Source organism: Ciona robusta, chromosome 2 (genome assembly GCF_009617815.1).
Source record: "Ciona robusta chromosome 2, ASM961781v2".
NCBI classification, from domain to species: Eukaryota; Metazoa; Chordata; class Ascidiacea; order Phlebobranchia; family Cionidae; genus Ciona; species Ciona robusta.
The window spans coordinates 7,849,548-7,867,484 of record NC_143236.1 but is presented as its reverse complement, the minus strand read 5'-3'; the positions used below and the strand labels follow the sequence as shown (position 1 = coordinate 7,867,484).

General features: G+C 32.4%; 1 protein-coding gene across 2 annotated transcripts; it reads right to left on the bottom strand.

Moving 5' to 3' along the window:
• Positions 1-79: 79 nt before the first annotated feature.
• Positions 80-16,433, bottom strand: LOC149740821 (SRSF protein kinase 3-like). Of its 2 annotated transcripts, none has more exons than XM_089872833.1 (19): positions 16,276-16,433; positions 14,720-14,813; positions 14,148-14,260; positions 12,034-12,142; positions 11,138-11,225; positions 10,150-10,237; positions 9,772-9,878; positions 8,398-8,563; positions 8,125-8,156; positions 7,589-7,714; positions 6,916-7,216; positions 6,558-6,600; positions 6,275-6,349; positions 5,670-5,753; positions 4,247-4,385; positions 3,406-3,513; positions 2,498-2,567; positions 1,825-1,917; positions 80-1,013 (listed from the first exon to the last, which is right to left on the bottom strand). In XM_089872833.1, exons 1-19 carry the CDS (start codon positions 16,289-16,291, stop codon positions 829-831), a joined length of 2,037 nt encoding a protein of 678 aa, XP_089728959.1. In that variant the 5' UTR covers positions 16,292-16,433; the 3' UTR covers positions 80-828. The 2 variants fall into 2 exon arrangements, with proteins under 2 accessions (XP_089728959.1, XP_089728958.1); XM_089872832.1 differs by lacking the exon at positions 1,825-1,917 and adding an exon at positions 1,695-1,787.
• Positions 16,434-17,937: the final 1,504 nt, after the last annotated feature.

Below are 17,937 nucleotides of genomic sequence, written 5' to 3'. Positions count from 1 at the left end.
TTAAAAAAGAAAAACAGGTTCAATTGGTGAACCTGTGCAAATTGTTTTTTCCCACCCCATTTAATTTTTCCAAACAAAATTTCTTTTTAAGTGAAACTCATTTATTCAGACATGCAACAGCAAAACACAAACATAGCAGCTTTACTAAACGAAGACAAAGCTAGAAAAAAAGCAATTGCCTACGCACACTGTAGATACAAAGAGCTAGCTTAGTAGCTCGCAATAATTCCTTGACCAATTTCCAACACGTCATTTATATGCTTGGTAAAAAGCAGGCGTGTACCGTGAACTACTACTCTACAAAACAGCACCACTTAAAAGAGATGTTATTTACAAACCGTGAAAGTTTCACTTTTTGTTCCGCTTTTATCGCAAAAGAAAGTATTAGTACAAAATGAACACTTGCTATAGAAAATAATTGGCGTAATAGATGTCAGGTGCTAATGTGGCTTGAAAGTTGTCATGTTGAAATTATAACAATTCCCACAGCATTACTACATGGTAAAGTTATAATGCATCTTACAAAAAAAGGTTTTTAAAAAGCTTGTAAATGAAAATACCACATTTCGTTACAGTAGAACTATGGACTACTAAGTTTGAATGCGTCTTGATAAGGTAAAGTGGGTTTAGAAGTTTAATATTGATATTTCACACAGTAGAACTGCAGACTATCGACTTTATATGTAATTGTCCACTACTTGCATTAAGTTTTGCGATGGACGAAATATGGAAGCTTCGAATACGAATTGCTACATTATTATTTTCATTTGTAACTCAACCTTTGGCGTGGTATCTTACACAATGTGTGCGATGGTATCTACTTTGTCACTACGTGCACAACCATGGGTGTTTTAAACAGTCAGATGCGCTCGCCCGTCTATCAGGGATTACTTCCAGCATTGGTAAAAGGAAAGAAGCAAATTGCTCTGCATCATCATCCGACCATTCATATTTCTCTTTCAGGACATCACGCAGAGGCCACATCTTTAGCTTGTGTATATGGCGTAGGTCACCTTTATGATAAAACACTTTTTCATCACAAAAATACTTGAAAATTGCACACATTTTGTAACAGTTTATTAAAATAAATACATTTTTTCAACAAGATCTTTTTTTTACCTAAAAAATGACCTAGATTTTTACAAAAGGTTGATGACGTAGGTCACTTTTAAAAAAATATTTTTTAAAATACCTTTAAAAAAAGAATTTTTAGCTTGTGTATATGACATAGGTCACCTTTGGGATAAAACAGTTATGTTGTTTATGATGGTAATGAGAATGGTTGAAAGTTGACACAACACTTTAATAGTTGTCTAACTAACTTTAAGTTATCTCTCAAGTACATTAGAAAAGTCTCACAAATTTTTTAAACAAAATAAATAGATTTTTATGAAAAGGCAGAGTTTTTCAGCTGCCTGTTTACAGTACCACCACTAACAGTTAATGTTTATATTTATTAAATTAGCTATAGGATTTAAGGTTTAACATTTCATGCCAAAATACAGTTGTTAGTTTGTAACGCATACAAAAAAGCAAAGTCAAGATTTATGATTTTTATGCATGAAAAAAACTTGTGCATTACAGTATTTCACAAACAGTAGTTTTTAGTACAAGCATATTATCTTGCCAAACACAGCAGACTTACCAGGCAGAAGTCAGTATTAGCCAAAGAAATAACAAGACCCACAACATACCTCGCTTGGTAAAAATCTCTTTAGAATAATGACCACTTGCGCCAAACTTTCGTGGTATGTGTCCAAGCAACTCAATGATCAGGGCAATATGATCTGGACATGCAAAAACACACACAACTCAATTTCAAACCTTGTTGGGTAAAATATAGGGAGGAATATTCTCCGGTAAGCGACATACAGCGTGGTATATAACCAAGTAACTCTATGATCAAAGCCAGGTGATCTATGATGTAACATAGAGGTTTATTGTAATATAAACAGCAAGATTTTATCTTTGGTCTTGATTACATAGAGTAGCAGTTCAATTAGTTGAGGACGGAGTCACACTGTTTGTATAAACAATTATATAGTTCTGTTGGGTCAGATGAAACACCTTCAGCAAATAATACCAATGTCTGTACTAGCAAACTGGCTCAAAATGCTTAGTAAGAGCGAGCCTTGAACCAGGTATCATTTAGTTTTAAAGCACGCACTCCAAAAATATTTTTAAATGAAAATATGAAATTTAAAAAAATGTAAACAATATTTATTTTATTTATAAGAAAGTTTTTGGATAAGTTAAAAAAAAGGTCAAAAAAACTAAAAAATTTAAACAGAAATTTTATTGTTAAAAAATTTTTGAATAACTTTTAGTTTAAGGTTTTTTAAGATAAGTTTTTTGGATAAAGAAACAATAAACAGAATTTAGATTGATAAGAATTTTTGGATAACTTGTTTTAATGGATAAGACGTATAAAAAAAACCCAAAACAGAATTTTATATTATTGAGGGAATAAATTGCTTCAATAGATAAAGTCAATCACCTTCATCTCTTGAATAGTCTTCCCCCGAATGTGGTTCAAATAAATAATCACCAGTTACCAGTTCAAATGTCTGTGTTTAAAGACTTTGTTATATAAAATGAATGAATGTAATTTGCTTTAATCTTGTGTGGACGGTAAACGGCAGTCTTCTGTTTCATACATCTTGTGCCAGCTTACGAGTTATCATGTATGTTACTTTCTGGGTAATTTATTTTTTGTGGGTAATAAAACTAAACATTATTAGAATATTTTGCATTTGCATCAACAATCATTAAGATTTCTATGTTTGTTGACTAACTGTAATTTAACAATATCACCCCATATTAAAAAAAAAACATGTTTCTTGAGTTTGAAAAAATAAGCTTAATATAGTAGGGTGGGGGAAGATGGGACACCTTTTCAATCTATTTTCTCCTCTAATTTGGTAGTAAACAAACATTTAACGATTTTTTATAAAACCATATCCTCACGGCTCCCATAGACCGTTGTTAATTGTTTAAACGCGATCAGGATATTTGGTTACTATATGTCAAAGATGTCCCATCTTCCCCCACCCTACTATATGTTATAAGTTCAAACATTAAATAAAAGACATAGGTGTGGAAACCTTTAAGCATGGGAGCAAATTGTTAAATTAAAGAAGTCTTAGTATATAATAGAGTAGGGTGGGGGAAGATGGGACACCTTTTCATTTCATTTTCTCGTCCCATTTGGTAGTAAACAAAAAACATTTTAAGAATTCTAAAATCGTATCCCCACGACTCCCATAGACCGTTATTAATTGTTTAAAAGGCGGTCAGGATATTTGGTTACTATATGTCAAAGATGTCCCATCTTCCCCCACCCTACTATATGACTACAGCAGTTTTTTACATATGGTATAAAACACGGCATACTAAGTTACGCACCATACATGCTGTGCTCCATATATCGGCTGGTGGTCCATAACCTGCACCAAGCAAAACCTCAATGCTACGATATTGCCTTGTTTGTATGTCCTCAGTAAAGTGTTTGTTCTGCAAATAATGGTGATTGTTGCATCATATTATGGGTTTTTAATTGAAAGCAATGCAAATATGGGGAAATTAAATTGAGTTGTAATGAGGTTATAACATTTAAATAACAAAGGTACAAATATAGCTAGATATATGAAGCTATTCTAGCAATTTTAACGTCCTATACAGGTCATTATCAGAGTGAATGTCATTTTGCCATAAATGTTGCACACCATACAAAGAAACAAAAAAGTCATACACTTTGTTGTATATCAAAAAAAAATATTTTTTTTTGAATACCTATTATTAAATTTTTGTCTACACGCCATAAAAAGCTCCAAACTTCTTTTTTTTTTAAATATTTGACCTTTTAAGACACTGGGCAGCTAAATCTTAGTTCTTTGATAGGATCTCACCCCCCTCAGAATAGATAGTTCGTAATGTTTTTAACGCTATGGTCAACTGACAGGTAAAGCATCATGTACATTATGTTTAAACAATTGTTTGTTTTGGAAAGTCACCCACAAAAAATAGAATGATATTTTAACAAGGGCTTGTACACAACAAGGCTTGTACACCTCACTTTTATTAGGAATATTTTGAATTTTTAAGGTAATGGGCCAAATCTAGTCCAAATACCAGGACCTTGGCTACAAAAACTTCAGAAAACTTTTAAGAATACTTGACTCACAACAAGGCTTGTAAACTTTACTTTTATTGAGAGAATAAAAATATTTGACTTCAAATGACTTACGACCCAACAAGCATTTCCGAGGTCTGCTATCTTTACTTTGATTTTGTCGTGATTCTCAGATTCGAGAATGTTGACGAGAAGATCGTTGGCGGAGCAAGAAGTCCTCCAGTCACTTCCCTTGCTCATGGATGTGTGGCTACTGTATGGAGGATGGAACAGTGATGCCAGTGAAGATTTGAAAGCAGTGTTGACCAATTTTAGTTTATTAAAAATTTGGAATGAAAAATAAGTTGGATACAAAAACTATAAATAAAAGGAAAACAGTAAGGATCTGTATCAATACAATTGGTTGGACTTGATTTTGTCTGTTACATTTTCGTAGCACCAGATCCTGACTCTATTTCTTTACACAAGAATCGTTCAACTCTAAACTATTTTTTTTGAGAAAATATTTTACTCGGTTAGATAAAGATTGTATGTTTTGAAAAAGGGACCGGGGGTGTATACCTGATAAGCTGTTTACCTCAAAAACTAATCTAAAAAATCAGTTAAGCAAACCACCACAAATTAATAATATATTGTTCTATGAAGAAAAGTCCCATATAGCAGCTAAATAAAAACAATTTAATAGCTTACAAACCTGTCTTAAAATAAACACTATACAGTGGTGATAGTGCAAGGGTCATTCTATTTCGGAAATAAAAGCTAATAACGTGAAAAAAATATGTTTACGTTTTGCCTTCATAAAAATTTTCCTTTAAAATTAATGAGTATCTTGACATACAAATGTTAGGCCTCTATGTCAGAGGCAATATATGTTTATATACAAAGAAGCCACAAACTAATAAAACATGAATGCCACAAATTTCAAGTTAGATACCCAAGCATGAAAGTAATTTAAGGATGAAACTGCATCAGTGGATGATAAATAATGGATTCGAGCGGATAAATTATTTATCTTCTGAGGGATCCCGGTTAAAATTCACAATATTATTTCTTGAGCCACTTTTGAAAGTTACAGACTTTATGTATGGGAGTTATATGTAATTTAAAACGGCCTTTTTTGTAAAAATAACATTAAGGATCTGGTGCTGGAAAAAGTATCAGACAAAAACCAAGTCTAATCAATTGTATAATAAAATATATATATTTCACAAACATGGCATTGTCAGTGTATTATTGAAATAGAATATGTTATATATGAAGAGCTATTAACTTATATATTACATTATGCCTGGTAACAACAACACAGAATACACTGGTGACAATTTAGTATGTTAAGTTTTACTATCACAAGGTGACAGGCCTACTTGTTATAAATTATGCGATCTGGTGCTCATAGAGTTTTTTGTGTAAATGAGTACAGTAAGGATCTGGTGCTACGAAAACATAGCTGACAAAAATCAATTGATGTATTAATACTTGAGTGTGATAGGCCTACACTACAGCTATTAAACAAGATGCTACTCTAAAACCAAGTTACCTGTCCGATGAAACAGCTCTGTTATTACGATCAAAGTTTTCATTTCCGGGTCTTCCAGGTCGAAGCTTGTCTTCATTTATTGAACTGTTTAATGAACAATTAATATTAATAATATAGTAGGGAGGGAGCATTAAAAGACAATATTCACAAACTTTCATTTTTCTCACTAAGTTTTGTGTTAAAACATTCATGTTAGTCTGGAGGAACGATGTTTATCATACACATTGGCTAAGTGGGGCTGTCCCTTCTTACCCCACGTACCCCATTGTTTTAATACCCCACTTGACTATATTGACTATATATAGTAGGGTGGGAGAAGATAGGGACACTTTTAGAACATAATATCCAAATATCCTAATCATGTTTTAATTAAAAACGGTCTATGGGAGTTAGGAGGATAAAGTTTTTTTAATTATTTTAGTGTTTTTTGTTTACTACCAAATGGGACAAAAATTAGAGGGAAAAGATGGACCATCAATTGTATACAATTGGTTGGACTTTTGTCTGTTACATTTCGTAGGACAAGATTCTTCGACTTGCATGCTTAATATTTATTTAACCTTTCATTTGAATAAAGTTTCAAAGTTAGAATACACACAACTAACCTGTCCACTCCATTTTGCAAAACCTCTCCATTCTGAGGTGTGGCAACCTCCGTGGTTGTGTCATCTACTGTTAATCTGGGTAGAAACATAAACTGAGTCAAATGAACCAAATCTGGTATGAATTGAGGTCTTGTAACGTGGATCTCTATCCTGTTCTATGTGAGTGAGGTCCCACATAGTGGCACGCAATGAGCCCTAGGATTTAGGCCAGGATTGGCTCATTAGTCATTACCCTATAACAAGGACCCCAGAAAAAATAAGTAAAATAAATTGTCAACCCTACCTTTCCATCTGTTCTTCTAGTTTTTCTTCTTTTTCCTCTTTTTCTGAAGAAAAATAACTAGTAAGAATAAGATAAAACACAAACACACAAATAACCAACAAACATGCACACCAATAGCCTATCCTGGGATTTTAAAAGATTAGCGCTACTATCCTCTAACCAATGTTACTATCCTCTAACCAAAATAAATAACCAAATGCAATTTGTGGCGCACATTTTCTCTCACCCCATCTCTAACCTGATGTGGCACAAGCAGTTGCTTTTTTAACATACGCCAAAGATACGTTCCCATATTACCTACCTGGTATATTTTGTTATATTATTATTTTAAAAGATTGGTGCCTATGTCACCACCCACCTGGTTCATCAACTTTCCTCTTATTATCATCACTGCTGTCTCGTTGATCCTTCTCCACCACCTCCTCCTCTTCTTCCTCCTTCATCCCATTTGTTGCCGGGATCGCTACATTTTCCGGACTTTCCATCTTCACATCATCGGACTTTGCATCCCCGCTCCCAACTTCCGGATCGCTCTTCACATCTTCCGTCACCTCCTCCTCTAATACTGTCTCCTCTATTATGACATCACCATTAGGAACAATGGGAGCTTCATGATCTCCGGATGCAGCGGAGGCAGGAGGAGCATCGGAGAGTAACGTCTAAAAATATTTAAACCTTTAATTTAAAAAAAAAAAAATTTAAAGAAGATCATTTTGTCCGTGAAGTAGTTTTTTGGGAAACATATTTTTACATTTTTAAAATTGTGCAAATACTTAAATCTTCGATTTTTTAGCTTCAAAATTTTAATAACTACTTTTAAAAACATTTGTTTAAATCTTGCTGCTGCCAAGTAGTAATGAATTTCGGAATAATGTGATTTAGGATAAACCTCGCCCTCGTAGAAAAAACCACTGCTGCAAAAATTATGAACTCTTTTTACATTACAAATTAAAAACTGATGCTTTTGAATTGGGGAAAACATCTCAAACGCAAGATTTTATAGACAGTTTAAGCACCAAGTAAAAACTTACATCCATGAGAGGTTTCCCTTCTCTTTCTGTTTCTTCTATTTGTTCGATTTGCATTTTCAGCAACTGTTGTTGTTTCTTCGCCTTTTTCTTCATTTTTTTCTTTTTGTTTTTTGAAATTTTCTGGCCCTGAAAATGTTGTAATAATGCAATGAATATGTTGAAACAAAACACTTTCGGGTTCAAAAAACTTTTTTTAAAGATTTAATAATTATTAGGCCTAAACTTTTTCATTTATTATGCTAAAAGAATCACAACAGAACGATTTGTTTGTTTATTATATAGGCTATATAGTTTAAAATTACAGAATAATTACTACTAATACTTGTCTAAATGGGATTTCTCACAAAAATATCCAAACATTTAAAGACAATGACGTCAATATTAGCTTTTATAAGAGATAACAATTATATGTGGGTGGAAAGATGGCCTTATGTGAGTCATAACAGACTGTCAGCTCATTGAGTGACACTTAAGTAGGTCAGAAACTACGTATTATGTTCAAAGTGAACGGTTATTAAGAAATTAAAGCAACTGACCTGAGTTTGTCTGCTCTGAGGTGCAGTGCTCACTGTAATGAATGGGAAATTGGTTTTACAAGTTTTAAAGTTGGTATAAAATAAGTTACTTAATAGATAGATTAATGGGGTGAACATGAATTATTTAAAGCCATAAAAAATCATTCATCAATATCAGTATATAACCCAAATTTTACTAAAAAATATTTTTTTAAATTAAGCTTTACTAAAAAAAATAAAATTAACTAAAAAAATAAAATTTTACTCAAAAAAAGTTACGTCTATGTTTTTCACCTAGGGAGCCAGAAGGAGGTTTTCCCCCAAGCTGTTGCCATTGTTGAGCGTCTGCTGCAATTCTTCTAACATAAGGTTCATCCACACAGAGTAAAATATTCTCAGGTTTTATATCTGTGTGTATGATGCTACATTTGCTGTGTAGATAGTCCAGCCCTTGTAAGACCTGGTAATTGTAAGACATTTCTTACATAAATGTTTATTAAAAGTTCAACGAAATGTTGTTTTATCTAAACCCAAATACCTAAGGATCTGGTGCTATAAAATGTGACCAACAAAAATTAAGACCAAAGTCCAAGGGAACCAAGGTCCAGCCAATCTTTTTTTATGTTGAAAGATATATTTCGCCTAAATTGTAAATGAGAAGTCTTTCTTATAGCCTATAAAACTTATAAGTTGCTCCGGTTTTATACTGCTGGTTTAATAATTAATGGTTTGTAATTCTGATTATTTTTATAATGCAAAAAATTGTTGCAACCAATAAAAGTTTTTGGAAAACTGTATTTGTGTAATTTTACCATAAACTACTCAAAAATACTAAAATACACAAAATAAAAACCTTATACTTAAATATATGCTAATGTTGGTAATAGTATTGTATTTCTGTCTCAAAAAATCTTCAAGTACCAAAGGTGAGATTAAATTAATTAAAGTAACAGCTTGTGTAATAAATGAGTCATTACTAATATTGCCCAACACCCATTTAATTTCATGTAAATGATGTTTAAATTATAATAATGATTGAATTGTTGCAACACAAGGATTTATTACTAGATAAAATATTACAATAAAATTTAATGATTACACAATATTAACAGTGCAATATATTTATATAGTAGGGTGGGGGAAGATGGGACACCTTTGACACATAATAACTAAACATCCTGACCATGTTTTAAACAATAAACAACGGTCTATGGGAGCCCTGAGGATAAAGTTTAAAAAATCGTTAAATGTTTGTTTACTACCAAATTGGAAAAGAAAATAGATTGAAAAGGTGTCCCATCTTCCCCCACCCTACTATATAGTTGTAATTATTTTTGTCTTTTAGCCTGAGTAACTTACACATAAATTAATATATTGTAATGCATTACATAATTTGTTAATGTACTATCAGTAATCAGTATGCATGGTATAGGCCTATAAACTTAGGATTCACTATTTATGTATATGTTTTGCAGCAAGGTTTATTAATTTTTTTATAATAAATTGTTTTTTTTTTGGAAAAACTCAAATTCCCTAATTTTTTTTAAACAATTTTTTTGCCGGTAAAACATCCTATTTTTTAGAACTGTTTTTTTTAGGAAACAAAAAACACATTTTTTTCTTGTAACTTAGAGAATAAAAAACACATACAGTGCAGTATGCTCGTACCTGTTTGATGATACTTTTCACACAAGGTATTGGCATTCCTTGGTAGTTTGATTTTATAATCCATTTAAGTAGATGGTGTCCTAGTACCTCAAATACCATACACACGTCTGTGGGATTGTGGTTAAGGAACATAATATACAAGATTATAACTTTCTGGTAAATTGGTTTAATGTAAAAAATTATAGTTAAGTCAAGGTATTGAAATTAAAAAGGTTTTTCTTGGTAAAATAAAAAAGAAAATTTAATGTTTGTTTTATTAAAAAAACAAAAATATATATATATATATAAAATAAAAAAAATATGTATCAGACTTGTATACAAAAATATATAGACACAGACTTTAGAAGAATAAAATTCAGTAAATAAACTAAAGGATACGCGTTCCGTTCATTCCATGGATTTTAAAATCATCGAGTAGTTGAACGCATTTCTCTCGATTCCCATCTTTGGGGTCAGAGTCTCGTACCTTAGGATATAGAAATAGTATATTTACGACATAGAAATAATGAAGTTTATATATATTATGTCTATATGAAACTATAAATAAATATTTAATGAATAACTCCTAAGAATAGCTTCTAAATACCTTACGATATAGAAATGGTATATTTACGACATAGAAATAATAAATATTATGTAATATGACAATTACATAATTAAATAAATAACCCCTAACTACAAAAATTTTCATTAAATATACCATTCTAGTTTTTACTTCAAGTTGAAATATACCCTTATGGCCTTATGTTGCTTTACACATCATTTCAATATAGACACTTAAAGCTATTTAGGATTAAAATTAAATATTGTTTGAGATTGTATTGGTGGAAATGCATTGTTGTGTGTTGGGTTAAACGAATGTGAATTCAATTGTTTATCATTTATCAGCCAGCACTGTTGTTGCGCTGGTGGGACTGTTCTGATAACATGGCTTCACATCACACATCAGTGTAGGCATTACAAACTGTTTGATAAGCAACCAAAGGTCATTTTATATTACATGGAATACACAAGCTAGTTAAGTAAAACACACATAAAGAACAATTTACCCTACTAAGTAGGTAGAATGGATTTTTGTATGTAACTTTCTACATTTTATTTATTTTTTCATATTTATACATATATATATATTATATATTAGTTAATTTTATTTTTTTGCTAAAAACCTTTTAAGTTGTTACAACACTATAAAAATAGGATTCCAAACACCAGCATCACACGAACATTTAAGCTTTTTTTTTGGTTCTAAAATATAAGCTACAAATAACCCCTTTAGAGAAAAATACTACTTAAAGGACATCAAAATTATTAAGCAAATAAATGAACTGTAATCTGGTAGATTAGTTTATACTGAAACACAAGTTACCGATTTTAAAAGTTTGATTTCATCAAGTGCAGTCTCCGTGTAGTGGGGAGCGCTTTTGACAACTTTCATCGCCACAAACCTTTTGTTTCTGATGAAATAAATAAAGTATTATACGTTTGTGAACATGTAAAGTGTATGGTAGAGTAGGGGAAGACAGTAGTTCAGTTCAGGACAGAATCATACTGTTCGCGTAATGATGTATAGAAGTATAGTACTGTGGGGAAGATGGGACAACTTAAGCACATAATATCCAAATATCCTGAATCCTGATCGTGATTTTTAACAATTAGGATGAGGAAAAATGGCCATTTTAAAACTTGTTTTACACATACCACTTTCGACCTAAGACATATGAAATGTTTTACCAAGAGAATTTGGCCTAAAATTAAAATACATTAATAATACATTGTTGCTCAATGTATTTTACAAGCTAAACTACCAATAACAATGCATAAAAGTTTAAAATTTAGGACAAAATTAGAGAAATGCGACTGCATGTCACAGTCATTGGCGTTGAATCAAAGTTTTGAAGTTAAGGTCTACACTCTAATGTCAACTTGTAAGGGAACATTTACAATGACGTAACCATGAGTGTAATGAACCATTACAAGGTCTCAGTACTCTCAGGACTGCTTTAACCTTTACCTGGCATAAGTACTAAGTAGCAATATGTGGAGATTACCAAATCATCATACAATGGGAAACATACAGCATAAATTTTAGGTTCAACACAGCAAAATGCATGTTTTAAAACTAGATTCCAATTTCACAGCTAATAGACATTGCAAGCATTGCAAACAAAGAACTTGAGTTGTTCCATGGTTATCGGTGTCAAGTAACACACATGTTCACTGTACCATGATGCACGGGATAATTGAAAATCATATGAAACCTACCTCATGTCCCAACACAACCACACTGTAGAGAAATGGCCCCATCCAAGTTTCCGTACAACATGATAGCGATTGTTGAAAAGGTCTCCGATTTTAACCGGGTGATATCCACCTAATAAAACAGGTTTACATTACATTATATAACACTGTATGCTTAAGGGAAAGTAGACATGTTTGCATGTGTTCTGGAATCAATTATAATACCCTATCCCTATATGAAAATGTTCATACATATAACTGGTAGTGGACAATTTAGTTTGATTTTGCAACATAACTTTATTTAAAACTTGGGTATGTAGTGTAAAAAAACATGGGTATGTAGTGTATGCATGCTCTGGAATCAATTATGATACCATATGAATATTCTGGACACACATAGTAGCAGGTTAATTGGTAGTAATGTACTAACTAAATGTAATAACTTGAGCATATGCCTTAAACAGCAACATGGTTTTCTAAAATATTCCATATTTATATCATGTTGACTCTAATCTGTATATTTAGTATCAACATTGTGACATGTCATTCCGCTGGAATAAGGTCACGTTTTGTACTACAGGCACAGATTTTAATACATTGCCAAATTCAGAAATAGGAAAGTTTCTCTTGGTAGTGCTGGTACAAAACATTTGGGACATTTTTAGAAAATGTCACCCATAGGTTTAGCATTAAGTTTAAAATAACTTGACCACCTTGTATAGCGCAATAAATGCATGGCTACTTTACACAGATGTGTCATTATTCATTAATGTCGCAGACAAAATCATGATACAGGTAAAGTAAACTAAATTAAATCGCACTTCCAAATGTATATTTTGCACCAAAAAGCTTAAACCCATAAACCTTGTATAACCACTGTCATTTAGTCAATGATTTCTTTGTTTTAGATTTGTGTATTATACTTAAACTTCCGTATTGTAATTAAACAAACAAATGATATGTATATACTTTATGTTATGTACATATAATGAACACACCTTTCGCCATATAGGAGAATCGCTCTCGTTAACAAAGACTTTAAACTAGTCTAGTCACAGAGTCAATATTTATGAAACTATATAGTCGCCATAGAACAATAAAAACAAACAAACAAAACAACAACTTGGAAGCACCTACACAACCCATGTAGCCTAATATACAGAAATACAGATAAAGTAAATGTCGCAGAATTTTCAGCCCTGTGGGAATTTGATACAATACAAAAGAATGGGAAAGAATGGTTTGATGGTCTCCTGGGTTCAACACAAGGTTCCTGTTTAATTCTATTGATCAATTCTTTGCTTTGGACTGGCTACACAACAAGGCATTCAACATAGCAACTATCAGGACACTGTTTCGTAATTACACTGTATAAATACACATGCCTTGTAATTATTGGAAATTAATTTCATTTATTTTCTGTTTGAACAAGATATATAAGTACCTATTATATATATTGAGGCCGTATGTAATTTATTCAGCTCTACTTTTACATTAAAGGGAGTTTAGTGTTTTTAATATGAAGATTGAATGAATTTTGCAAATGCAAATTAATTATCCAGGAAACTGCCAGTAAAACAATAGTTTTTAAATCTTCCCAACCAATCCATAGACAATTTAGCCGAGCAGATTTAGCTAATTCCTGTTAAGGGACCTGAATGCCATGGAGTCAATCAATAGAATAACTTAAATCTGTGACAAAATCTATTCAATATGGCAAAACTTAAATTCTACAATATTAGAATTCAGCCAGCGGTAATACAGTTAGGTAGAAAGACCAAGAATGCAGTTCAATTTATTTGAACTTTTTATTTACTTTTCCAATTGTAAAAGAGATGTTATTTTTGTTTGTTGCATTTTTGCAGCACCGGGTCTCTAATATATCCAATGACGGATAGAACATTATAGTCAACCGCAGGTGCCTTTCACCACGCCTGCTTACACACATACATACCTTTACAACAACCGTCACACAGACTAAAGAGCACCATGATTTCAAAAAAGATGGCCTAAATGGACAACAAGTCAACAACATATACATAACTGTAATCAATTCTGACAATCAGACCCTTAACTGGTGTTCATGGAGCCAGACCCTTACATCATATATATATATTATACTTATAAATACTACATACCTTTACAATAGTCTGATGGATCTTCTTGTTCATCATCGTCCGATCCTCGCAACTCTTCATCTTCAATCTGATCCTCCTCGTCGGATGTTCCACGTGAATCATCACATGGGATGCTGACGAATATAAGAGATTAAAAACTAGGTTTTATGTCAGTGTTTCTCAGCATAGGTGCATTGTTAGGGTTATCGCCCCTACTTGTGGGCAAGGGGTGACAATGTCACTGTGACATGATATGTTTTAAACACCCATTATTTTGCTTAGAAATTTTTCTGCTTTGATGTTCAGTGTCTACAGTCTATACAAACAAGTATAGCCAAATGCCAAAGTATATTACATTTTTCAAATTAATCAAAGAGGTTCCATATGTTTGACAACTGTTTTCTATTATTTTTTTTCTATGTGGGTGAGGTTGGTCATGGTACGTAATCTAATCTAATGTGTCTCATTTTAGGGATTGGCGATTACCCCAACACCCAGACAACTGTATTTGACAATTGTAACTGCATTTTAACAATGTCACCAAAATTTTAATCAAAGACACATGAACATTTGGATGGAATAAGTTAATTTACCTGTGTGCATGGTTGGATAATGTTGGTTCCTTCTTCTTCATCTTGTCCGTTCGTTTTGGTTTTGACCTCTTCTTGCGTGCTTGTATTGCTAACACTGCGAAAATATTAGGAATTAAGATTTAGTTTGATTAACACTTGGGGGTATTTATAATGTAGCCAATGTCAAAGCAAGTTATGAAAAATTTGACAGTATGAAGGCATAGGCGTAACATTAGGGGTGTCTAGCTAGGGTGTCAATGTCACCCTAACTTTTGAAACAGTTGATACATCATAATATGATTCATAATACGTTGACGCCTAAAACAGATTTTACTTTGCTGTTGGACTCACTAGATATATCTCTCTACTAGAGTTATGGCTTGTAGGCTGTGGTCTCGTGGATACATTAAACACTGCATTAAAAATGCATGAAAGAGAATACATTCATAATTTCACATGACGAAAGTAACTCTCAATAACAATTATGAATATTTTACAAAAGTTTAAAATGATCTGCACAAATGTCAAAACAGCAAAACAAGTTGAAATGTAACAGGAATTTCCCTTCGTCATCAGTTATCCGTGTTTGTTTTTATTTAGATGTTAAGTACTAATTGTACTGAGTAAGTTATGCTTTGTGTTGGTGTAATCCTATTTGCTTTGTTTATGAAAAAACTAATGTTCAGAGTGAGACAGACTTAGAGGTGTCTTGTGCATACTATGGGTCTTTATACAAATATTACAAAGAAAGTTTGTGCTAGAGGCGGTCGACAAAGGATTATAAAACTTTTTTCCACATATGGGTCTGACCACCTGATAGTTAAGTTAATATTGAACTTGAAAATGAGAAGCAAAGACACTTAAACTTAACCAAGGCAACAAATGCACTGCAAGATTCATATTTGGATATTAAGAAAAACTTAACAGAAATAAACTTACATAATATATATTGCTTGAATTGGCATAAGTTTAAAGGGAAGTTAAACTAAACTGTTTAACCACTACATAAGATATATTAATACTAATAGCCATAACCACCCATAGGGGACCTTGTAGGCCAGTGATGATAAATATAGCAACACTTTTTCATGCATTTCCATATTAATCTTTCAACACAAAGATCTTTTTTAAACCTAAGCAATTAAACTGCGTATAATATCACTGGGAGCTTCAAAACATTTTGAAATCAAATTTGTCACTAGAAACCAGCTAAAGAATTACCACTAACAATTAATTGAGCTTGACCCAGATTAATCCAGGCCATAACTGTTACACAGTTTATTTGGCATAGTAGTTAATTTGATTGGCATTCCAATCTAATGAGTAATGATTAATATAACATGCCTGAAACCAAAAATACAACTGAAACCAAAGTAAACATAAAACGTAAAGATACATTTAGTTCTCTTTCAGATACTTCTGCTACCATGCATGTCATATAAAAATGTGGAAATAGAGTTAGTTTTTACACCGAAGTAACCAAAAAGGCCATATAACACAAACATAGATATCATTGTTAATTTTGGATGAGTACTTTACAATACACCTATTAGGGAAGAAGTTTTAAGGCAACACACCTTTTCTTGAGCTCATGTTTTAATAATTTCCACTTCTTTTATCTTTATAATGGATACACAGTGTACAAGCCTACTATTGATGATACATAATAAGCATTGCTGATGTCACAATCATCTAGTATTTTCCTGAATTAGAGAAATGATAGTTTTGAAAAAAATAGGTGCCAAACATAGGTATGCGATACATGCCTGTCCCCAACTAAAACACTTATATTATGATACGGATACCCTATGTGAATATACTTCATGGCCAATTATAACAGACAAAATGGTTTTACATCAAGTGAAAGTAACTTGTTTCTATTAGAAGTTTAACTTAAAAATAATTAAACATAAATGGCTTATTTTTCTGCTAGGTGTAGCGATCACGCTTAGTTTCTATCCGGCGCCGTGGCGTAGTGGTTAGCGCGCCTGCCTCTAACCCAGAGGTAATGGGTTCAAGGCTCGTCGCTGTTACCATTGTGGGCGTATGTGTCCTTGAGCAAGACACTTAACGGCAATTGCTCCAACCCAGTGGTCACTAATGGGTTGTCCAAATTATCAGCCATACATAAAAATGAAAAAAATCCAAAAAAAAATAATTACCCACAAAGTAACATACATGGTAACTCGTAAGCTGGCGCGAGGTACACACCCGTGTTATAACGACTGTCGTTTTCCGGCCACGCGAGGATAAAAGTAAGTTACATTCATTCATTTACATTCATTTCTTCTAATTAAATGTTAATATGTTTTTAACTGTTAGCATGTTTATACAACTTTTGTTTTGTCGCTATATTCTGTCTCTTCATTTCTCGAATAGACAATTAAAGTTATTAAAAAAATAGTACATGGTCTAAACAGCATCCCCAAAAAGTAGGTTTTAACGTTGTAGAATATTAAGCTTTATTTATAACACAATACTTCTCAACCCCTTGGTCTCAAACAAAGACAAAGACCATTTAATATCCATTGTAAATTTATAATTTTTATCCTACGCTGACAATGGCATGCTTAAGTTGTACTAAACAATAACAAACCATTATACGGTAAATAAATATCCATTACTATTAAACACAATATTTTAGTCTTATGAACTCAATACTTTATGACAAACATATCAGTATCTAAGCTTTGGTTCTAATGTAAACACACCTAGTATTTTTAGGTTCTGCTTCATCATAATATATTATATAAGTTTCACAACCATAATCCAAGTTTTACAACCATATAACTCTGCCTATACATTTAGACTAATTTTCTCTTTTAAAAAATTATGATAACACAACGTACACATGTAAAATCGAATAATTCTATATGTTCAGTGGTCTATTAACCCGAGTCTTTGTGCTATACGAGAGCCTTGTGTCGTCCACGCATTTTTATCCAGACAGTGCCGTTGGCTATTTCGTCGCCGCAATTACGAAACAAAATTTCAGCCAGTTTGTGCTACCGATATACTTTGGTTTGCGATAATTTGTTCTATATAATATAAACTACTGCCGCCTTAAATTTTAAACACTGAGACAGCATACACAGTTCTCCTTACTAAAAAGAGACGACTGCCAGACCACAAACTTTACGGTTAGGTCGCGAACTGTCATGCTTTGTGAACTTGCGGGCATTCACCGTTTTTGAAAAAGTCTTTTCGACATAATTAATTATCCTGGTCGATTTTACCGC

What these genes read in the sequence shown, in the direction of transcription:
- LOC149740821 (XM_089872833.1), bottom strand. An exon ending in AAATCAAACTTTTAAAATCG is followed by an intron (nt 10,238 to 11,137) that starts GTAACTTGTGTT and finishes CTATATCCTAAG; the next exon opens with GTACGAGACTCTGACCCCAA. An exon ending in TCGGAAATGCTTGTTGGGTC is followed by an intron (nt 3,514 to 4,246) that starts GTAAGTCATTTG and finishes CATTATTTGCAG; the next exon opens with AACAAACACTTTACTGAGGA.